This window comes from Crassostrea angulata, chromosome 5 (genome assembly GCF_025612915.1).
Source record: "Crassostrea angulata isolate pt1a10 chromosome 5, ASM2561291v2, whole genome shotgun sequence".
Classification (NCBI taxonomy): Eukaryota; Metazoa; Mollusca; class Bivalvia; order Ostreida; family Ostreidae; genus Magallana; species Magallana angulata.
This window is the reverse complement of record NC_069115.1, coordinates 25,604,273-25,630,050: the sequence shown is the minus strand read 5'-3', so window position 1 is coordinate 25,630,050 and position 25,778 is coordinate 25,604,273. Positions and strand designations below refer to the sequence as shown.

Below are 25,778 nucleotides of genomic sequence, written 5' to 3'. Positions count from 1 at the left end.
CATCGTATTTTATGAGGATCATCTTTTTTTGTTCATTTCTAAGAGCAAAACGGACAAATACAAGACTGGAAGTAATGTTTTTGTTTCTAGGACAGATAAAGTAGCATGTCCGTATATGTTAAAATTATATTTGAAAATTGCTGATATTTCTTCAGATTCTGATTGTTTTATTTTCAGGGCAGTTACTTATTGTAAGAAATCTGTTGAATATAAATTAAGAGATTCTGGACCATTGTTGTTTAGTAGAGCTAGAGTATTATTGCTTGAAGCATTAGAAAATGTTGGTGTAGATAAGTCCAAATTCGGGCTTCATAGTCTTAGGTCTGGGGGCGCTACCGCGGCTGCCAATTCTGGTGTGAGTGACAGACTGTTCAGGAAGCATGGCAGGTGGCGTTCCGACAATGCTAAAGATGGTTATGTGCATGAAATTGTGAAGTCATTAATGTCTGTGTCCAAGTCTTTGAATATTTGATTATCTATATAAAGTAAAAACAAATATAGTTCATAATTTTTCTTTTTCCCCTTTCTTTAATTTGTTACATTCGAAATGCGCTAGTCTTTGTGTTGTTATGATTGAATAAGGTAGTAAATATTTTATGTTCGTTTGAGATTGTTCGAATTGGAACATAATGAATATCATGGTATTTTTGAAGTATTTGCACCTGGATTTCAGTCTGTTTTGTTTCGTCGTTTATTGGATATATCTTGCCAGTGCAGTGGTTGTCATGTTATTTTTGTAAAAAACTCGTGTCTACACGTCTTATCGTCCAAGGTAACGTGTTCGGATGTATGAAATTTCTGAATGAGTTAAAGCATGATAACGCTCTCTGCCTTATATAGGGGGTGTGTAGCGATGAGCAGGACAAAAGAAATCGACAACTAATATGGCGGTATACGGAGATAAAAGGGACATTATTTGCATTTATTACGGGATTCTCTCTCCCGTACAGGACTACATGTAGTACTGGGTCAACCTTGTGTTTATTCTCTTGTTGTTGGACCCAGCCTCACGAAACCTCCAACAAGCCAACACGCATTTTAGTTTTCAGACTTTTATATAGACTTTACATGAAATATACATTTACGTGAGTTTGGTATGCATCAGTACCGAAGGTTGATTCCAACTGACCATATTTTACAATTCAGAATTATATATAATGACAAATGGAATAACACAATGAAGGATTAACATAATATGTACAGAAGTAAGAAAATCAATTAAAGAACAGCTATTGAGTAATTCATGACATTTTAGCAGCATATACATAATTATATAAAAGGATTAATAAGATGAAAGAAGTGTCAATAAACATAAATAGAAGTCAATTAAAAGATTAGCTGTCCATCACCGATTCTGCCTCAGGTGGGATTAAGGCTACGTGGAATTTGAAACGTTTTTAAAACAGTTGCTGAAATAGAGGGAAAGTTTTTGTAACAATTAACACAAAGTCCGAAAAAAAGTTAAAATTTACACAATAATTAAAAACAGTCCGAAAGACTGAATTTCACACCGTGACATATTTATTAATTCATGTCAGCTTTAAATATAAAAAAAAACAAACGCCTGGGGTGTGCAATTACAAATTTAACAAAGTTACTAGCCCAAGGTTCAAAGACTATTGTCGGACGTGTCAACATTTCATTTTATAAACAAGAGGTCCATGGGGCCACATCGCTTACCTGAGCAACAATGACTTTAAATGGGCGTTAAAAAGATATTGTGTTATTTGACCCTCGATAGAATAACAAAAATTAAATATTGTTAAGTATCGAAATTTTTTGCCAACACATAATTTTTGACATTGTACCTTTATGGAATACTATTTTTACCGAGAATAAGAAAAACCTACGGAAGATATAAAACTAAACATTTGGTAGGGGTACACTGTTAACTTCCAAATCCCTATATTTCGTTCTAAAGAGCTATAAAAATCACTGTATTGGCAGGCATATCACTCTATCTTATTAAGGCCCAACCATTATTTTCATCTTTATTCAAAAATAACAAATGGCTACAAACCAGGATAATTTTCCGTTGAATATTTTCTTAGGAATAGCGATTATTCCTTTATCCCCGCAACAGAAATGTACAAGAACGATGGAAACTGTTTTAACGGTGACGTTTTTATTTACTCGTGTCTAAAAAACTATCAAAATTGATGTAGATTTCATATTATTCATTGTATAAAGTGGAGCCCCCAGGGAGTAGTTACAGCATATCATCTTTTAAATTTTTGTACAAGTATTCAACGTCTAGCTAGACATTTCTAATGATCAACAATTTCGGCGTAAATCGTAGAATTATTAGCAAGATACAGAGCTCACGATTCTGCTAGGTTTGAGTCATATTTTGTTCACATGAGTTTATTACATTCAGCTGAAGATTTTTAACTTGGGTATTTCCTATTCAGCATTAAAAATGGAAACAAAAGATTGCCTCAGATCTGTGTACAAACTACAATTGTGAGCAAAGCTCTGTAACTTGCTTATAATTCGAAGCTTGACAGTCAAATATGGTTAGTAAATAGAAATTGTAAACAATTAAACATAAGAAACATGCACTATAACAAATAAAGAGCACAATTTATTTTTCAAAATGGATCATATATCTATACTACATATTACCGTCAGCGATATTAAACTCTATTTAAACTGTATAAACTCAAGAAAATGCCGAGCATCTAAAAAACACATTGTATTAATCAACCATTACGCAAAAGATCATACCGAATTATCGATAGAATGAACTGTATTTTAGTACTTTGTTATACATCCGATTTTGCTAAATGTGCGCAGGTAAACAGTCAACTGTCTGAATTACCGAGGTCTCTGTTTAATTTGATACGTAAATATTACAAAACAAAGGCAATAGTTCCCTGGTTACAAAGCATTAATAATAATCAAAGTACTGAAGAACTGACGGGAGTTGATTTTGTCGATGTTTGTTTATCTTAAAATCAATGATATGTTATTTTGCTTGACAAGTACATGTAGTTTCTAATTTGTATTTGAAATACGCACATTTTTATAATATGAATTTTTGGACTTTTTCGACAAGAATGTCGAGAACCCCCTATATGAATCATGTTAAATAATAGTTAGAGTAAAATTAATTCAATCAAACTATGTATTAGTAATACAAAATATTTCTAAAAAATTGTATGGATCCAAGCAATATTGAACTCTAGTCTCGTTCAACCAAACGCTCGGCTGACACCGTAAATCTCCGACAAGCATTTACGGAGACAGCCTAGCGTCCAGTTGAAGGTATCACACCGGTAATTGTTTTCACTATATAGCACTATAGAGGGGAAAACATTCTTAAAAATCAGTTTGTATTCCTCATGACAAAATATTCGGAGGAAATGTTATTTGTTACCTATCTCATCAGCTAACACCATAAAAAGGGCAAGCGAACCTGCGTTTTCTCAAAATATCTAGCTCCAAACAGGTCTACCCTCAAAACCACGTGTTTTCCATTTGTATTTAAACAGACTGCACACTCCCCAGGAAGCTGCTGCATGTGCCCTGAAAGAAGTAGTCCCTGTGAAAAAAGATCATCACCTAACAAAATACATGAAATATCCTACTCAGTGGTACACAATTTTTTATAACTGAGTAAAGGAAAATGTAAAAATGCAGTCAAGGAAAAAAATAATTCTGAAGTATATATGGAACTACAATTGACAAGTTCATTTTGATTGGCCGATTACCGGTGTGATACCTTGAACGAGGCTATATTGAACTCTGGCGTAGGAATACATACGACTACAAAAAATATTTAAATTATTCGTACATTGTACCATTTAAAATCTGACTATTTTCAAGGTATTTATAAATAAGTTTCCTTGAAAAACAATGCTTTAGCATACATTACATCGAATTCATCAATCATTTTCAAGAACTAAGTCTTGTCAGCAGTGATGATTTGTGCTGAGGTCCAAACACTGTTTCACTTTCGGTTTGTCTGATTAACTGCATAGGAGAGTTGATTAAAATCAACTCCCAAAAAACGAAACGAAAATCAAAACAAGCTAACACCACCGTCATGTGAAAACTGTCAACGCATTGAAATATTTAACCTCAATTTACTTTACAAAATCGGCACCAATGTATTTTGCATGTTTCGAAGATTCCCTTCGCACGCGAACTGTTGCACAACAAACAAATTCATCTTTCTCAGATCGACCCGTTTATCATAAGTCATGGCTGCTTTAAACAAAAAACCTCGTTTTAGAAGTATGGAATTAAACATGAATTATTAATTCTTAAATAAGTCCAAAAACCCGTAAAATGTCGACCCGGGTTTGCCTACCCATTTTACCAACTTGGAAATCAACAATCGTCAATAAATTCCTAAATACGCATTGTTGTCTATCAATATTTACAGCGAATACAAATATACCGGTCTGACACATATCCTTAAAATTTAAATGACATTGGATAATTGAAAAATCTCGATCTGTTTTTATTTTGTCCCGGCCCGGGTTTGCTTACCCATTTCACCACGACTCGTATGGAATACCGAACTTGAAGCTATAAATTGATTGAAACTCGCCTTTCCTTTATTACAATGTATTATTTTCGTAATAACTCAGATTTGACACAGCAATAGCTTAACATTTTTGCAATTTATATTTTCCTTTCCATAAGGATTATTTATGTTAAATAACGTTGAACTTGACTCAGTAGTTCTTGAGAAGAGGATTGTTTTGAAATGGAACCCCTTTTTCTACAGTTTCTAGGTTACTCCCGCTTTGAATAAAGATCGGCCTTTATTTCTGAAATTTATATTCGCCTTCCCATAAGGATGCTTTGTGCCAAATTTGGTTGAAATTGGCCAAGCGATTTAGAGAAGATGTTCAAAATGTAAAAAGTTTACAGACGGACACAGACAGACGGACAACGGTCAAAATGTGATCAGAATAGCTCACTTGAGCTTTGAGTTCAGGTGAGCTAAAAACCTAAATATGTACATAATGTTTTTTCCACAAATAATAGTACTATGTAATTATTAATATACAAAGTATTTATTACTTTCACGTTTTCTGCAGTAGATTAGTTCAAAAATATTCAACTTAATTGCTCTCTCGATGCTACATATTTTAGTTACAAGATTGGTTTAGATGTTTAGATAATCTCTTCAAACAAAACATGAACAGATGCATGTATTCTATCATGTTGAATATCATGTACAAAAAACAACTATGCAATTAATTATGTAATGGTAAATTTAATTGAAATTAAAAATAATGGAAAATGCACAAACAAGTCACTTAAAATTGTTCATGAGAATAGTTACAGCAGAAATTTTATAATATCTCTGTAATGGAGACCCCCTCTCTTTCTGATCAAAACTCTCTCTGTATCTGGTGATCAAAACTCTCCAAGGAGATGTTTCCACACATCCTCTCTGCATGTAACTTGGTGCTTCCAAATTATCATGTTAAATAGAATCCTCTGTGAAAGTTTTCTTTCTCATTTCTGACAGTTGTCGGTGTTAAGGATTATTTCAAGGACAAAGGTCATAACTTGTTGTTATCTTGCTGTCTCATGTAAGATTAGCTCCTTTTGTAAACTCCTGCAAGATTCCAATACACCAAGCAATTATTTTTAACAAGTTCTTAGCTATACTTAAATAGTAAAAATTATCTTTTTAAAATCATATGGTTATTGAAATTTTTATCCATCATTTTTTATGATATTTTAACAGATACCCTGATACTATATTCCAAAGGAATTGTAAAATTGAATATGTTACTACATGCAAGACTTAAGTATGGAAATGCATATAAAAATGAAATCGAAAACTGGTAAGTTGCAAATGCTTTTTGTTTGATAATAACCAAATCACAAGTACGTGTAGTTAGTGATCATGAACTCGCCTGTTTGATGACATTTTCGAGAAGTACCAAGCTCTGTATTGCCAGTTTCTTTGATTCTGTATTTACATCTCTCTCCATCACATCTTAAAAATAAAGGCAGGACAAGACATATAATACCAGTAAACTACAAACATATAACTCTTTTGTTATCAACTGCAATAGCAATTGATCGTTTACTAGTGAATGAAGATAGGCATATAACTTACAAGAACCCTCAGAGTTTTGCCAGACAACTTGAACAACGGGCCCATGGGCCAAATTGGACATCTGAGTAACTATAGTGTGGCTTTTGCAATGAATATCTATGTGTATTATAATGACAATGATAATGAAATCATTGAGGTATTCCTTTTCCAGCGGAATATCTTATAGAGATTGTACTGTTGATTATTATGTTTTTTCCCTTATTGTCTAGTGAATTTCTCAGAGATTTTGAAATCGATTTTCTTAAAATTTTCAGGAAAGATTGAAAATAAAAATATTTGGAGGTTTCTTATTTAAGTTTATAAAATTCACATCCGTTCTTCCATTTCCTGTTCCGCGAAAAAAAAATTGAACATCTAAACTTTGTGGGATGAAGTCCTATGTGCGTATGTGAGTTTTAACTATTTTGTTTAGTTCGTCGCAACTCATTGTTTGAATTTATGATCTTTGATCCCGAATCACTTGGATCCCGATATGTGAGTAATTGATGTCGGGATCGAAATTCCAAAAAAAAAAAACACAAAAAAACTAGTCGATAAACATACACATGTATTTCCAGAGAATTTAACTATGATAAACTTATCATGGACATTTCTTTTTTATTTAATACTTCTTTTAATAAAAAATGATTTAAACAATTTAGAATCTGCACTTTCTTAGAATGATTGCATGGTAATCTCACAAACTGTAGCATTGTAATTCTTAAAAAGAAGAGTTTAAAAACATTTTCCCATTATAGAAGTCTATGTTAAACTTTGAACATATTTTGGAGCCGTAGGTAGTATTAGTCCGGGGATCACGGTTTTCACAATTTAGAATCTACACTATCTTAGGGTACTTGTATAGTAATATCACTAATTTTAGCACTGTAGTCCTTGAGAGTACATTTTTAAAAACATTTCCCCCATATATTTCTATGTTAAATTGGTCTTTTTTTAATCAACTTTGAACCCTTCTTGGGACCCCAGTATTGCCCCGGGGATCGCGATTTTTACAATTTAGAATCTTCACTATATATACAAGCTCTGGGGTAAATATTGGCATATCTGGTGCAGTGGTTCTTAAAAGGAAGATTTTTTAAGACACCCACCCAATTTTCGCAGTTTCGCAATTATCTCCCTTTTAAAAAGGGTTGTGCCCTTTATTTTAACAATTTAGAATCCCCTTCCCATAAGGATGCTTTGTACCAAATTTGGTTAAATTGTACTCAATGGTTCCAGAGAAGAAGTCAAAAATATGAAAAGTCGGACGGACAGACGGACGGACGACGGACAACAGGTGATCAGAAAACCCCACTTGAACCTTCGGTTCAGGTGAGCTAAAAACCCATGACAATCCAACACTCTTAAGGTAAATTTGGAAGTCAAAACCTTAGCTACAGAGGCCATAAAATCTTAAATATGGCAATACCACCTCTCTAGCTTAAAATCTAGCAACAGAGAATTGGGTGCAAAATTTTCAGATTTTTCCAAAATGCAAATATGCATATACAATTCTCAGACAGTTTTCAAAAATGTATTAAGCATTCATTTAATGTCAAAAACTGCAATAGGAACTTACACCTTTAAAAACTAGAGGTACAGTGAGCAAGCTCACAATTGATACCCCCGCTAAGAAAAAAAAATAATTCATGTATTTTTTCTATTATAGAAAATATTGGATGAATCTATTACACCGTCCATTTTCTATAAATAAACAACTGTTCTATTTTTTTTAAAACTGTTAATGCTAATATGAATACATATTTCAATTCTTTAAATTCCATTTTATTTCAAGTTAACTGTTGATGCATGAAGACATTTGCATCCTTAGGTTAACAAACATGACTCGAATCAAACAAGAATCCACATGTCAAGCAGCCATTTAATATAAACATTTTGAATTATTGGTATACTGAGCCTGATTCTTTTCCGAAAATTTGTTCCACACAATTTTTTTTCCAAAAAAAAATTACATCGGGGCAGGCTATTTTCAGACAGACGGGGATGAGAATCTAAAAAATAATTGTATGTGGTTTGAGACAAGCAAGCTTTGTTTCAAATTTTAGCTTCTAATTATTTCCATTAATACAAGACATGACACAACCAGGAATTAAGCATTTTTAAAATAATGACCTTAAACTTCCTCAATTGACCTTGGGCCAATGTCATGACACACCCTCAGGTTATAAGCAATCTTTATGTGAACAAGCATTCTGAGAGTATTGCATAAGCAATAGACGTCGATATAGAAATTAAATAAAAATGGATTAAATAATACTCTTTATTTTATCTCCAGTAATTTCGCCAAGTCCATTAAGTATTTGGTGGTAGAAATTTATGAAAACAATGCACTGTTATGCAGAATATCATTTCTTACCGTCTTCTGTTCCCTGAATCAACAAACTAATCCGATAGCGAACCCGATTGTAATAATACAAAAAACCATCGATTAAATTAACAACACAATGCTTGACACTATTTTACAGATTGAACTCATTTGTTTGTTAGAAACAATAAAAGGAATGGTACAAGTAAATCACGATATTATTAATGACTTCATACTTTCCTCGTTTATTCAGTACACACCGAACCCGATAATGAACCCGAACATTAAATCAAAGGCCGGAACGGCCACAAAGGCGTCGAACTGACATTTTCTTTTATATAGAATGATATCAATAATTTGAATTTCTGTTAATTTAATAGTCGTATATCAAATAATTTTAGACATAAAATAGAGAAGTATATGAATTATGTTTTGTGCTGCTTTAAAAACAAAAATAAGTTTATTTTCTTATACAATAGGTATTGGTGCTTTTACAATTCAATAACTCATTATGGTTACAAAATTCGAAGAAATTTCAAAGTTCAAAAATAAATTATTTTCTTTAAACAATTTTCACAGGTTCATGATTTGAATACATTAACAGTATGTCCCTAATAATAATAATAAAACATACTTTTATTTATTTCAATTCCCGTTTGAAACAAGATTCCCTATGGTACGGTTGTTTACAAACAAATCCACAACACGTGCTATTTAAAATGCTCGACCAGACCAACTACATTATCGTGTTTATTTTGAGCAACAAAATCACTAGATACGTTTATCCCTTACATTTATTTTGGAGACCGTGCCCGATAACAAATAAATTTACATCGCAAATTTTATTTCTATCGGGCACGCTCTCCAATTAAAATGTATGCGATAAACTAAAATAATATTTATTGAATTTTTACACCTGATTGTATTCATCCGCCATTTCTTGATTAAGCAAATTTATACTTATGCAATGAGTTGTCAATAACCAGGTAGGCAAAGTTGGTTTTTTTGTACACAATTTAGTTTAATAAATGGAATAAAAATCTTGTAATACGTTTTAATACTTTAAGGAACTTATTTCTTATGTACATTTAAAAGGCGGTGCAGAGCATGAATTTGGACGATTGCCAATCCAGACGATTGCTAGAAGGCTGCCGAGCATTAGCTCGACGCCTTAAAAATGGAATATAAAAAAATAATTTTCTCCAAAATAATTCAACCAGACGTTACAAAAGTGTAAACTTGATCTGTAGTTTGACATTTTGAAGCTGTTCAGCAAATTTCATATTATTCCTCAAACGCATAAAGAAAAAGTGTGGAAAACTGAAATGGGACAGACAGACAGACCGACGTACAGACAGACTGACGGACGCAGAGGAAAGCTATAGTCCCCTCCAGCGAAACCGGTAGGGGACTAATAAAGAACTTCCAATATTTGTCGATAAGAAAGATATGGACCGGACATGAATTTTGCACTTTTCTAACAGTGACCTTGACCTTGCCCAAATGACCTCGGGTCAAGGTCTTGACACATCCTAAGGTCAGAAGCAATCTTTGTGTAAGGTAAGAACTTGCAATGTTTCTCCATAAAAAATATGGACCAGACATTAATTTTGCACTTTTTCTGGAAGTGACCTTGACCTTACCAAAATGACCTCTAGTCAAGGTCATGACACACCCTTAAGACCTAAGCAATCTTAGTGTGAAGTGAAAACTTTCAATGTTTCTCCATAAGAAAGGTATGGACCGGACACGAATTTTGCACTTTTTCTGCCAGTGACCTTGCCCAAATGACCTCGGGTCAAGGTCATGACACACCCTGAGGTCAGAAGCAATCTTTGTGTAAAGTAAGAACTTCCAATGTTTCTCCATAAGAAAGATATGGACCGGACACGAATTTTGCACTTTTTTTTTGCCAGTGACCTTGACCTTGCCCAAATGACCTTGGACACGAATTCTCCACAGACAGATGGACAGGCGGACGGACGGTCGGATTCATATATACCCCCAAGCTTTGTTTTCGGGGGCTATAAAAACTGACATACTGTCTTTCCTCTCTTAAATTGCATTTGATATTCATTCAAATTTGAACATATTTAAAGAACAGAATTTAGCCCTTGTCGATCCCCATGCCATCACCTGAGACTGTGCAAATAGTAATAACATCTTTATTTTGATATATAGTCTCTCCTCTTACTGTGTATTGGTGCCCTTACGACAGAACCCCTGTTTTTGGTGTCATAAATCTTTAAATATTGTCAAATTTTATTCAATGTCAACAGAAATTAAGAATAGAATTTTTTAAACATTATTTACAAAATATTACACAACATTTTGGCCCCACCTGGGAGTCAGACACCCTATAACAAGGATTACGAAATCTGCACTTTTACATTTTTGGTAGAGTATGTTTAAAGCAAAACCAATTTTTAATATAATATACAATAACTAGTATACTGTATGACCAGTTTAGCCCCGCTCTGGAATCAGGACCCTTGCCTTAGGAGTCTTGAAATTTACAATATTAGTATATAGCTTTTTAGTCTTTCTATTCAGTTTCCACTCAGTTTCAGCAGAGATAAAGTGGATTATGATTGTGTTCATAACCATGTTTGAACAAACCCCTTAGCAGGACGACTGTGTATCTAAGATATGTGGGTAATTGCGTTCATGCACACACATCTTCGAGCATTCTAAGATTTCTTTCCATTCAACAAACGTACCTTCTAACCAGCGCTTGGTTTCCATGACTTCACTTTGTAAATCTGCCAATAATATATGTCCTGGGACTGACAAAATCACCATTGAAATGGCAAATAATGCTGCATGACGCACCTTCCTAAAAAAAGAGAAATATAGACCTCATTCAAAAGTATATCTAATAACACCTTATCTTTTATGTAAACTTATTAGGTAAAAATTTTTAAAAATATTTCTATGCTCAGAAATTTTGAGGCTACTTTAAAAATCGAAATAAATTCTCATCTGAAAAACAATTTGTATTATTAGCCCCTGACCTGAAAATTGGTGATTTCGTAAAACGGACAGAAGAATCTTTACTCAGTGGGATTTTGTACTCATGTTTTAATTTGTTGTATTCAAATATTAATGAAAATAATAATTATAACTAGAACTGTCCTAATGGGACTAATACCCCCGCTAGGCTAATTTCAAATGGGACAAATAATTGAATTGAATAATAATTAAGGTTTGGAACACATACCAAAAAAAAAATTCTAGAATTGTAAAAAAAAAAAAAATAGTTAACAAAGAAAAATTAAAATCAAAATTGTCAGAATTTCACTGTAAATACATATCTATAACAGTAATACATTTACAAATGTATGTATTTGATGATATATTTTTTTTATTTAATTGATTTAAAGAAAAACCAACAAAATGACAATAACCCCTCCCTTTGCAGTGAATAGAAATACTGGTAGCCAAGCAATGCTCTTCTGTTGATAAAACTTTCAATATCTTTCTAATAAGAGTCTTGACAGATGCAATTAGTTGTTTCAAATTTTCCTCACTTTCTCCTATGGCACAATTGAACTCCATATCAGAAAATTGATCCCATAGGACTATGATTTTCTTTGATGAGCTTGTTAAATTTAATAAACTCCCAAAACATTACCATAATTACCATACTATGTAAAAATATGTAAAAAAGAAAATTTAATATTACAAACAATTTTAAAATTGCCAAAACACTACAATCATATCAGTAATTTTGAATTTCATTTAAATTAATGCCCAATAGGGTCACTTCATCAAATTACTTGACAAATAAATTTAAACAACCTCTAAAAATAGTTTAACTTCTTTATTAATAATTATATTATTTATTTCCTTATAATGATAGACCTTTTGGTTTACATGAAACAGTTTTAAAATAGCCCCAAAACCATCACCCATTTTACAGATTATCAATTTCCCCTAAACACATGCTCCATCTGAGCCATGGCTCAGATAATGGCTCCCTTGGGACAAATGAATTCAGCCAAACTTGTCTTTGATGTTCTCATTAGCTCCTAAGAATTTATCATTGACAAACAAAAACTTTGCATTGTCAGTTGATAGAATACTTATAAAAAATAATTATTTTTTTATTAATTAAGACATAAAGACAAAAAAATCCATCTGGATGTATTTATATAAAAATATTTTAGAGTGTTTTCTATTAATTAATTAATAAAATCTGTAAGGATTACCTCCCTTACTTTTCAACATTAGTGTACAATATATAGAATAAGGAAAATGAATACTGTCATAAAATCATTAAATCTTGTCTGATCTTAAAAAAAATTGCAGGTGCACATCTTCAGATGGTGTTCAACATATGTACAAATTTTCAAACTGTTCCATGCAGTAATAAAAAATTCTATAGGGGGGACAATGTTGCGTCTACAGACAGACGGACAGACGGACAGACAGACAGACGGACAGACGGACAGGGTGAAACCAATATACCCCCCTAAACTTCGTTTGCGGGGGTATAACTAGACACGATCTCGTTGCGAGCAACGAGGGGGTCTTCCGTCCGATTTTAGAAGAGGAAATGACTTTGTCTTTATCTTCATCAACGAAACATATCGGGAAATGCAAATGTGATCTAAAAAAGCGATGGATGAAGTATTATACACCCCGTTGGATTCTTAACTTGAGGGATCAGTCCCATTTTATTTATATCAAATAAAAGGTCTTTTGATTTCAATACATTTTGTGTAAAAAGTTTAGAAATTTGTACCGTTCTTGGTATATCTGGAAAAGATCGTGGGAACGGATAACAAACAAGTTTTGGTTGCAGATTGTTAACCACATTTTTTTTGCGTATTTTGTTCAATATTGCTTCTTAAAATTGATTTTTTTTAATTTTGGGACGTTGATAATAGATTCGGACTTCTGGCCCCTTTAAAATCCCTTATTACATAACATAGGAGTAAACAATTTTCATATATGTATATGTACATAACATTTCGATTAAAATAATTGCTTCTGTAATGTATTACAAAATATTTCACAATGAAAAGTTATGATTAAAAGACTTTAGAGCCTTATCGGCCCCTAATTGAAGAGCCAGTCCCCTTTTCTTGATATGAAAAGAAAGCTCTTTTCATTTTAAACACATTTTGTTCAATAAGTGTTTAGAAAGTATGTACCGTTCAAGAGATATCTGGAGAAGATCATTTTAAATACAATGAGTCTGTTTTGTTGAGTTCAAATGGTTGTCTTTGAATAAACATCGTACATGAAAGGTATAGCTGCTTGAATTGATGACCGTCGGTGCCTGGTGAGATACCAATACTCACTGCGTCTATATGTGTTTCATGAATGCCTGGCATTTCGAACGAATGCATCTCAACAGACTAGCGCAAACATTGCATTTTGAAAGAGTGTGTGCGTGAGAGGGGGAGCATACCGACCTAAAATCATGACGAAAAACAATTTTAAAAAATCAATATAAGCTCACAAATTCCCAAAATCCAGGTCCGTGAAGTTGGGGTGTCGTACATTTATATATGAATTTCATCATAATTATATATATGCGTAATTTCCCTAGTTGTCCATAGAAAAAAATAAGGACAGTTCGTTAGAAATTTATATTTCTATATTTGATTTCTAGAATAAAATCGATTTTCATTCCAGCTCTTTCTAAGTCATAACATCTTTCATTTCTGCGTATTAAATAGGGTTGTTTTATCAGAGAATTCATAACCATCATCCATCCGTTAGCTCTAAAATTGACAAAAGGAGTAACTGTTCGATAAGTTAGAATCAAAATGTCTTTCAATGTTTATAGATTAATCAAAAATATGTATATCACGTTATGTTATTGATTGTAATCAAACGTATTCTTTGCATTCTTTTAATATGCTGATTTTAATTGTTTTCAAATTTTAATTAACTGTTGATACGAGGGTCAATTAAAAAATACAAAGACAATATGGCTGTCTATCATATATTTTTCATGAAAGTCATACTTAACAGATAAATCTGTGCACCAACGCTTATGTTATTGATATGCGAAGTTTTAGTCCATTGGATGAAACGGTATTTTTGTTACCCCTTTTTAAAAACAACATGTTTTGTCACCACGGCGCACGGTAACGTTCAAAACATGACGTCAAGTTTAAACACGCACAGTTTATAGATATACCCCATCTTTATATCATGCTTAGTCTCTTGTGTCTTTCTCCTTACAATTTAAAATGGCACTGAACCACTTAACATCTAATTTGCACACATTTGTACGAGAATCATACATGTAAGTTAGTTCTTCAAAGTTATCATTTTCTAACCGTGTATCTCTTAGTTTACAATAAGAATAACCCTTAACGTCGGTTGACTTTACTTGTTTTTTGATCAAATATTTACAGATATTCTACTCTCTTTCGGACTGTTTTATATTCAAAATACAATGACCACCACCCCCACAAAATTAATTGCAATTAAACACAAACTTGCAAAAAACTGTTGACTTATTTTTTGCACCATTGAGCATTTTCACAGCTTGTAATATTTGTAAACTCCCGCACTGCTTACTCATCTTTGGATACCCGGAAATAAAGCATACTTGCTGTAAGGGGCAGATAACTCTTTCAGTAACGATAACTCTAGTTTATGGAAAGAATGAATTTCCTATTCAGCATAGCTGCATTTAAAATATAAGCAAACTAAAGCATGACCTCAGCTTTGTGTACAAACATATAGTAGCATTGTGCGCAAAGCTCTGTATCTTGCTTATAATAACTCGAAGCATTACTCTCAGGTTAGTAAAATTATTATAGAAAGGACTATATATGGTTTGAGCCTAAAATGGCCCCCTAAAATGAACATTGTCATTTTACTGTAATTCTTTGTTTTATTTGTACAAATATACATTAGAAGTTTTTTCATAATTTTCATTTTGATTTTAGTGCCCACAATTTAAAAATATGACATCATAAAGTTGACCTTTTCCCGCCATTTTCTCATTTTTAGCATAAAACGGCTTGTTTTGAGGCAGTTTTTCTTAAAGGAAACATTGAGCGACTGCTTGAATAAACAAAATATTTTCACCAAAGATGTATCTGTACAATACTTATAAGTGACAAAAAGTTCGTTCTTGTTCAAAGAGTCGCTCTATATTTCCCATTCGTAAAAAGGTAAGAGAAATGTCAAATTTTGGTTGATTTTGATTGAATTATAAAAATAGCGTCACTTCTGACGTCATATACTGCCAGTGAGTGCATATAAATCAAATAAATGGGTGAAAAACATATTTCATGTCAACTCTTTTTTAAAATAACACAACAAGTTAATGTACCTGAATCATTTTAAAAATAGCGAATTTTGGGGGTCAAATTTGACTAATATCATATATACAGCCTACTCCGGATATATTAAAATTCAGGGGACCATGAAAATTATTTCAATATATCCGTATTTCAATATAAGCGAAATTGACTGACGTGAAGCCCCCATTATTTGAAAGCTCAGTCCCGATGTAAGTATAGAAAACCAAACCCGAACAAATTATTTGGTCATCATTTATCTATATTACAGTGATCAGATTACATGGATATTAGTCCTTGAAAGTTCGATTAAAATTATATCCGTAAGTTTTGTAAGTTTCATTTTGTTACTATCTTAAACATCATCATACTCTCCGATCGCATTCTTTTACGTTTTAGATAAAAATCACCAGACTCAAACGCTTCAAATTCTGCTGTACACTGCTTGTATATCATCGTAAGTGTACTCGCGATAATCTCAAAATCCTAAGCTATGTCGTATTCAGGCTTTGTCCTTTTATCAATAGCCATAACTAGTTCGTATTAAGTGTCCGAAGATAAGGTTTTTTTCTTTTCTGTGGGGTTTCCATATTACGTCTAGCCTCAATACATCCGTATGCGTAAAAACAAAAAATTCAACAGTGAATAAATTTTACTTTTTAAAAGAAGTATAAAAAAAACATGATGAGAACTTATCAATTCACACCTTTGTATATCAACCGGTCACTCTGGCATAATTACTGTCACCAACCGTGACGACAGCCGCCAGGGAGTACTTCAATATAACCGTTATAAAAACAACTATATATCCCATATGGGGACCGATCAGTGGCTTCAATATAAGCGATATTTCAAAATAGCCGATTTCATTACATCCGTTAAATCAATGCAAAGAAAATGAGAGGCAAAAACTGGGGATTTATTTCTATTTCAAAATAAGCGGTATTTCAAAATAAACGATTTCAATATAAGTGGAGTAAGCTGTAGTTCTTTTATAAACAATCAAAACAAGAGAAAACTGCACTAAAACAAAGAACAAGAAGCCCAGGGGCCACATTGCTCACCTGAGCAACAATTGCCTTAATTCTGATCAAATTAGCATTACAATATCAAAATATCTTGACAACTAAGTACAGTAGATCTTGCTAAAAAAAATTAAAAATCTGCCAATTTTAATCCATTTCTTTTTCTTTCTTTGGTAAATACCAAGCCCCTTTTGTTGTTGTACCTGTAAGAAGATTGTTTTCTATTCCCATATACCCCCCCCCCCCCCCATTTCGTGGCCCCACTTTTCTCTAGGGAATTATGGTTTCATCAAACTTAAATCTGCATAACCTGTGCTTTCACACTAAGTACTGAGTTTTGGACCGAAAACTTTCCCAGAATATTTTCAAAGATTTTCTCTATATACCGGGTATTCCTATGTAAAAATTCAAACCGCCATCACGGCCCCGCCTAACCACTAGGGACTGTGATTTTGCAAACTTGACTTTACACTAACCGAGGATGCCTCTACACAAGTTAAAGCTTTTCTGGCCAAAGAGTCTTTAAAAAGAAGATTTTTAAAGATTTTCTCTGTATATTCCTATGTAAAAATTCATCCCCCATTGTGGCCTCACCCTACTCCTGGACTATTATTTAAACAAACTTGAATCTATACGATCTGGGGATGCTTACACTCAAATTTGGGCTTTCCTGGCATAATAGTTTTGAGAAGAAGATTTTCTAAAGATTTTTTCTATTTATAAAAATGTATCCCCCATTGTGGCCCCGCCCTACCCCCAGGGACCATGACTTTAACAAACTTGAATCTACATTATCTGAGGATAGTTACACGCTAATTTGAGCTTTCTTGGCCAAATAGTTTTTAAAAGAAATTATTTTATAGATTTTCTCTATATATTCCTGTATAAAAATTTATCCCCCAATTGTGGTACCCACCCTACCCCCAGGGACTATGATTTGAACAAACTTGAATCTACACCACCTGAGGATGCTTCCATTTTAATTTGAGCTTTTCTGGCCTGATAGTTTTTGAGAAGAAGATTTTTTAAAGATTTTCTCTATACATTCCTATGTAAAACTTGATCCCCCCAATTGTGGCCCCACAATACCCCAGGGACTATGATTTGAACAAACTTGAATCTACACCACCTGAGGATGCTTCCATTTTAATTTGAGCTTTTCTGGCCTGATAGTTTTTGAGAAGAAGATTTTTAAAGATTTTCTCTATATATTCCTAAGTAAAACTTGATCCCCCCATTGTGGCTCCACCATACCCTGAGGGACTATGATTTGAACAAACTTGAATCTACACCACCTGAGAATGCTTCCATTTTTATTTTAGCTTTTCTGGCCTAATAGTTTTTGATGAGAAGATTTTAAAAGATTTTCTCTATATATTTCTAAGTGAAACTTGATCCCCCTCTTGTGGCCCCTCCCTACCCCCGGGGACCATGATTTGAAGAAACTTGAATATACACTACCTGAGGATGCCTCCACACAAGTTTAAGCTTTTTAGGCAGAATAGTTTTTGAGAAGAAGATTTTTGAAAAGTACCAACAAATTTTTAATAATTCTCAATTATCTCCCCTTTAATTTCATTTGAACAAACTTGAATCCCCTTCACCTAGTGACGCTTTGTGCCAAATGTGGTTGAAATCTGCCCAGTGGTTCTTGAGAAGAAGATGAAAATGTGATAAGTTTACAACAACGACGACAACGACAGACAACGGACAATTTGTGATCAGAAAAGCTCACTTGGGCCTTTGGCTTGAGCTAAAAAACTTAATTTATTTTTCATCATCTATATACTAGTACTTCAGTTATATATTTCTAGCAGCGAGAATAATCCCCGTTTAGATTGAAATTGCTGAGCACCTTGATAGAACATGTTGCATTAATCAGCCATTACGTAGAGATCGTACCGAATTTCCCGCACCAACATAATTTGACCCCCCATGGTGGCCCCACCCTACCCCCAAAAATCATGGTTTGGACAAACTAGAATGAATCAACACTACCTGAGGATGCTTCCACACAAGTCACAGCTTTTCTGGCCAACTGGTTTTTTAAAAGAAGAAATTTTTAAAAAGATTTTTCGCTATGTATTCCTATGTAAAATTCGACCCACCCACTGTGGCCGCACCCTACCCCCGAACAAATTTGATTCTACACTACCTGAGGATGCTTCCAAACAAGTAACAGCTTTTCTGGCCTTCTTGTTTTTGTTGAGAAGATTTTTCACTGTATTCCTATGTAAAAATTTTGACCCCCCCCCCCCCCATTGTGACCCCACTGTACCCCCGGGGATCATGGTTTGCCAAAAAAAGTTGAATCTACAGTACCTGAAGATGCTTCCACACAAGTTACAGCTTTTCTGGCCAATTGATTTTTGAGAAGAATATTTTTAAAGATTTTTCTCTGTATATTTCACCTCAGGTGAGCTAACAATCATTTATGTCTCTGCTCCATGTACACACACTTAGTATTTTCATCAGCAAAATTAATCTCCATTTAGACTGAATAGACTAGAGAAAATACTGACAAATAGCCTAAACACATTGCAGTAATAAACTATTACGCAAAGACCATGCCGTATTACCATAAGAATTTGCATTTTAGTTTTTAAAGTACCGTGACAGTCAGCTGTCTTATATACCGATGTCTATATTTTATTGATACATAAAAATAACAAAATACAGGTAATAGTTCCCCTAAGTTACAAACCGTAATTCATGAAAACGAAACGAAAATCAAAACAAGCTAAAACCACCGTCAAAGGTGAAAATGTCAACGCATTGGAATATTTACTCAATTTTTCTCAATTTACTTCACAAAATTGGCATTATGTATCTTGCATGTTTCAAATATATACACAACAACCAGATTCATCTTTGTCAGATTGACCCATTTCTCACACGTTCAAAATGGCCGCTTCAAAGAGGTTTTTGAGATATGGAATACCGAACCCGATGTTATAAACTGATCGAAGCCCACCCCTTCCAATTACTCTTTTCGTAATAACTCAAATTCGGAAAAAGATTGGCCCTTAAATTTTGCAATTTATATTTTCCTTTCATTCCATAAGGATTATTTATGTTAAATTGCGTTGAATTTGACTCAGTAGTTCTTTAGAAGAAGATTTTAAAAAATGCACCCCTTTTCTACAGTTTCGAGGTTTTCTCCGCTTTGAATAAAGATCAGTATTTCATTTCTGCAATTTATATTCGTTCTACTATAAGGATGCTTTGTGCCAAATTTGGTTGAAATTCACCAAGCAGTTTTAGAGAAGAAGTTCAAAATGTAAAAAGTTTACAGACGGACGGACAGACGGACGACGGACAAAATGCAATCAGAATAGCTCATTTGAGCTTTCAGCTCAGATGAGCCAAAATGTTATGGTAACATATTGTTGACCACATTTTATGAGCATATTTTGTTCAATACTGCTTTTCAAAATGTTTCTCTATAAACAATGGTCATGTTTAGGTTCATAACGTTACGATGAACATAATTGCTTCAATAACGTATTACAAAATATTTCACAATTAAAAGTTATTATTAAAAGACTTTAGATCTCTATCAGCCCCTAATTTGAAGGGCCAGCCCCTTTTTCTTGATGTGAAAAGAAAGCTCTTGTCATTTCAAACACATTTTGTTAAACAAATATGTAGAAAGTTTGTACCGTTCAAGAGATATCTGGAAGAGATCGTTTTAGGGGCCGACCCTATAACTCCTTTTAGGGACTGGATAACAAAAAAATTATGGTTGCAAATTGTTAACGACATTATATGGAGCATCTTTTGTTCAACATTGCTTTTCAAAATTTTTCTTCATTTTCAGATATATAAGATCAAAATTTCGGACTGCTGGTCCCTTAATATCCCTAATTACGTAACAAAGGAGTAAACAATTGTCATGCATAGGTACATAACGTTACGATGAACATAATTGCTTCTATAAAGTATTACAAAATATTTCACAGTAAAAAGATATTATTAGAATACTTCAGAGCCCTTACGGCCCTTAATTTAAGGGCCAGCTCCTTTTCCATGATGTCAAATGAAAGCTCTTGGCCTTTTAAAGTTTTTTTTGTTCTACAAGTCTTAACAAAATAATTTTGAGAAAAGAGATATTCAAAGAAAACCACAAAAAAAATCATGACGCTTTTGAACTCAATTTTTAAGCTCAGGTGAGCTTTGGTGTTTTTTGTCACTGAACAATGAAAATGCTTCTGTCGTATCCACAATCATAGGTCTACAAACCCTGAAAATTTGAATCAAATATCTGTTTTCGTTTAGAAAAAAATCACCGGACAAGCCAACCCTCTAAAAATCGTTAAAACGTCAATATCTCTAAAATGGAAATGACGTCATCAATATAAAAATTTCCAATAAGGTTCAGATCAATATGTGTTAGTTCTGAAAGTTTCATTAAAATCAGCCAAGCCGTTCCCGAGAACTCGTATGCACAAAAATGCGTAAGAAAAAAAAGAAGAAGAATAATAAGGGAAACAAAACAAAGCAATAACAAGAAGATCTTCCGTTGGAACTGAACACCTTAATTAACGATTTTTCTATTTTTTGTAGTTTCTCCTGAGTGTAAGAGTCATGAATTTCACGATAGTAATTACATACTTACACATCAGAATGGAATCTAATGATCCAGAGAAATTCAAGTAGCCTGTTTGCCATCTGTTTAACAGCCTGAAAATATTTTTACTTTTTGAATAAAAGAAATACATGTGAAAAGAAATGGTTCAATATAATATATTCATGGAATGAGCAAAAAATAATTGAGCAAAAAAAAGAAGGTATCTGTGAGCCAATGCTCACTAGTAATACCCCCGCTCTGATGTGAATATGCAAAATAAGCAAAGTCGACATTTAACAGAAAGCTGGCATTCGATTGGTACAGAAATAAATCCCACAATATGGCATGCCTAAACAAATAGTGTGTTAAAATTTCAAGCATCTGCGATAAATAGCTGCTGAGAAATCTTTGAGGAAAATTTGTTTGAAAATTTTGGCTAAAATAAAACAAAGTACTCATTTAACAGGAAGTTGACGTCCAATTGATACAAAAAATATCCCACAATATAGCATGCCAAAACAAATAGTGTGTTAAAATTTCAAGCATCTGCGATAAATAGTTGCTGAGAAATCTTTGACGGAAATTTGAAAAATTTGGCTAAAAATAAACAAAGTCGTCATTTAACAGGAAGTTGACGTCTGATTGGTACAAAAATATATCCCACGATATGACTTGCCTATACAAATATTGTGTAAAAATTCCAAACATCTGCGATAAATAAATGCTAAGAAATTTTTGAGGAAAATTTGTTTGAAAATTTTGGTTAAAAAATAAGCAAAGTCGTCATTTAACAGGAAGTTGACGTCGGATTGGTACAGAAATATATCTCACGATATGGCATGCCGTAACAAACACTGTAAAAATGTCAAGCATCTGCGATTAATAGTTGCTGAGATAAATGCGACAGAAATTTTTGTTACGGGCGGAGAGACGGACAGACAGACACACAAGGGTAAAACAGTATACCCCCTCTCCTTCGGAACAGGAATATAAAAATACTTTTTTCCCTCATAAATAAACGTGGATTTCCAAAATTTCATTTTACAGCTTGATTGTCCAAATAGTACCGTTTACGGTGGCTCGACACATCAACGCATTATTTGATGGGTCGATAAAGAATAATTTTTGAGAAATGATAATACAACAAGAGACCAAATGGACCACATTGCTCACCTGAGCAACACTGGCTTTATATGGGCGTTCAATGGACATTGTGCCATGTGGCCCCTCGGTAGATTAACCAATCAAAGTACTGAGAGTACTGAAACACGTGGTCTTGAAAGTTTGAATTTGTTATTGTCCTAGATTTCCTCGAATATGCTTCTAAAATTTATGAGTTTGAATTAGTTGTAACAATCAATGTTAATTCGGCTTTTTAGCTCACCTGAGCTGAAAGCTCAAGTGAGCTATTCTGATCACATTTTGTCCGTCGTCCGTCTGTCTGTCCGTCCGTCTGTAAACTTTTTACATTTTGAACTTCTTCTCTAAAACCGCTAATCCAATTTCAACCAAATTTGGCACAAAGCATCCTTATGGGAGGGCGAATATAAATTGCAGAAATAAAAGTCCGATCTGTATTCAAAGCGGAAAAAACCTTGAAAGTGTAGAAAAAGGGGGTGCATTTTTAAAAATCTTCTTCTCAAGAACTACCGAGGCAAATTCAACGTAGTTTACCATAAATTATCCTTATGGGAAGGCAAATATAAATTGCAAAAATTAAGTGCTAATTCTGTTTCAAATCTGAGTTATTACGAAAATAATAATAAAGGAAAAGCGTGTTTCAGCTTCGCGTTCGGCATCCGGTATAATGGGTAGGCAAAACTTGGTCTGGGCAAAACAAAAGATTGGCAGTTATTGATCTGCCAATCTCATTAAAATTTCAGGATATTTGATGGACCAGTATATTTGTATTGGCTGTAAATATTGTACAAAATAATGCGTATTTGGAATTGACGATTGTCGATCTGCCCCGGCTTTTATTTTGCCACGGCCCGGGTTTGCATACCCATTTTACCAAGACTCGTATTCCATACTTCTAAAACGAGGTTCTTTGTTTAAAGCAGCCATGACATTATACGAAAAAGGGTCGATCTGACTATGATGAATTTGCTTGTTGTGCAACAGTTTGCGTATGAAGGGAAATTTTTGAAACATGCAAAATATATTGGTGCCGATTTTGTGAAGTAAATTGAGGCTAAATATTTCAATGCGTTGACAGTTTTCACACATGACGTTGGTGTTAGCTTGTTCTGATTTTCGTTTCGTTTTCATTATTTATGCTTTGTAACCTGGGAACTATCGTCTGTATTTCGTGATTTTTACGTATCAAATCAAACAGAGACTTCGGTAAATCAAATAGTTAATTGTTTACCTGCGCAAATTAAGCAAATCTGATGTATAAAAAAGTACTGAAATACAATTCATTCTATCGGTAATTCGGCAGTATCTTTTGCGTAATGGTAGATTAATGCAATAGGTTTTGTTGAGATGCTCGGCATTTTCTCGAGTTTATTCAGTTTAAATAGAGTTTGATATCGCTGACGGAAATATGTAGGTATATACATGTGTATATATATATATATATATATATATATATATATATATATATATATATATATGATTCATTTCGAAAAAATAAATTGTGTTCCTTATTTGTTATAGTGCATGTTTCTTGTGTTTAATTGTTTACAATTTCTATTTACTAACCATATTTGAGTGTTAAGCTTCGAATTATAAGCAAGATACAGAGAGTTGCTCACAATTCTATGTTTGTACACAGATCTTAAAAACTAAAGATTAAAAAAGTAAAAAGTTTGTCAATATTTATTAAGAAAATTTTCATAGTCTGTTCTTCCAGAAACCAACTTTAACAACTAATTGTATTGTAAACTTAACCTTTTTTCGTCATTATTACTCCTACTGTACATGTGATCCTGGACTGTGTTTATGTACATTTGTATAAACTGATTTTGAACCTCAAATACCAGTGAACTGGTCTTGAGTGAATAAAAGAATTGAAAATCTTAGACCATTCTTTTTTTCCATTTTAAATGCTGAATAGGAAATACCAAGTTAAAAATTTTAAGCTGAATGTAATAAACTCATGTGAACAAAATATGACTCAAACCTAGGCGAACTGTGAGCTCTGTATCTTGCTTATAATTCTACGATTGACGGTGAACTTTTGGTTGAACATTAGAAATTCTATATGAATTAGAGTATGTTAAATACTTATAAAAACAAAATAAAAGAATGATATTCTGTATATACCTACTCTCTGGGGCCCCCTCTTTATACAATAATTAATGTGAAATTTACATCAATTTTGATAGTTTTTTTAACACGAGTAAATAAAAAACGACATCTTTAAAACAGTTTCCATAGTTCTGACACATTTCTGTTGCGGGGATAAAGTAATTATCGCTATTCCTAAGAAAATATCACAGCGGAAAATTATCCTGGTTTGTACGCGAGGTAAATAACAGTCATTTAATTATAATGGAGAAGACAAATTAAATTTTTGAATGTTTTAAATTTGAGGAATTGAGGACATTGAGGTACAATTTTCTTCTTCACATCTATACACGTAGTATTTTTTAAATAAAATACAATAACTATTTTTTTTAAAAATACAATAACTAGTAAGTAGTTGATGAAAAAACTGTACCTATTTGCTCTCACATATTTTGATCGCTTTACAAAGGGGGGGGGGCAGAACGAATATATATAGGGAATTGGAAGTTAACAACTTTACAGTGTACACCTACCAAATGCTTAGTTTTATATCTTGCATAGGATTTTCTTATTCTGGTAAAAAATAGCATCTCAAGAAGGTACAATGTCAAAGATTACGTGTATGCAAAAATAAGTGTAAAATTCGAATACTTGACAATATTTATTTTTTGTTATTCTACCGAGGGACCATAAGGCACAATATCTTTTGAACGCCCATTGGTGCTCAGGTGAGCGATGTGGCCCCATGGGCCTCTTGTTTGCAATTGTCTGATACTTCGTCTAAATTTTACTCAATCCTGGCCTTTATAATTGTAGAAAATTGACACAACGGTATACTATGTAAAATAAGACACCAAGGAAAATTTTAAAAATTACAACTAACCGGGAATATCAAACAACTATATAAGTAGATAACATTAATCATTAGATTTGTTCAATTTTGTGATCCAAAGGAAAATCCACAAGTCGGACGGTATCCGTAATAAAAGTTTAATGAAAACCCCGAAAACTGCTGAATTAACAAACAAAGGGAACATTTTATACCGATAACAAACACAAGCACCTGATATTAGAAATATTTTTTTTAACAATAAGATTCCAAGAACTTTGACAATAAAAAGATTTGATACGATTTTCTTCATTTGCTATTCATGCAAAATTAATAGGTAAAAATAAATCCGTTCGCCACTTACCACTTTTTTGTGAAAACTCGTGCATCACCTACACGAATTACGATACAACCGTTCCATTCATTAAAAATCCTACTCCGAAAGTCAGA

General features: G+C 33.2%; 1 protein-coding gene across 3 annotated transcripts in view; it reads right to left on the bottom strand.

The window, feature by feature from the left end:
- Positions 1 to 1,036: 1,036 nt before the first annotated feature.
- Positions 1,037 to 25,778, bottom strand: part of LOC128182889 (telomere length regulation protein TEL2 homolog) — an 85,400-nt gene continuing 60,658 nt past the window's right edge. For 2 of the 3 annotated variants that reach the window (XM_052851660.1, XM_052851658.1), the window contains exons 17-20: positions 21,314 to 21,378; positions 11,117 to 11,232; positions 5,886 to 5,968; positions 1,037 to 5,581 (exon numbers count right to left, since the gene is read on the bottom strand). In XM_052851660.1, coding sequence (XP_052707620.1) covers positions 5,552 to 5,581; positions 5,886 to 5,968; positions 11,117 to 11,232; positions 21,314 to 21,378 — 294 coding nt within the window. In that variant the 3' untranslated portion in view covers positions 1,037 to 5,551. The remainder of the gene's footprint in view (positions 5,582 to 5,885; positions 5,969 to 11,116; positions 11,233 to 21,313; positions 21,379 to 25,778) is intronic. The other variant, XR_008243482.1, reaches the window with a different exon arrangement.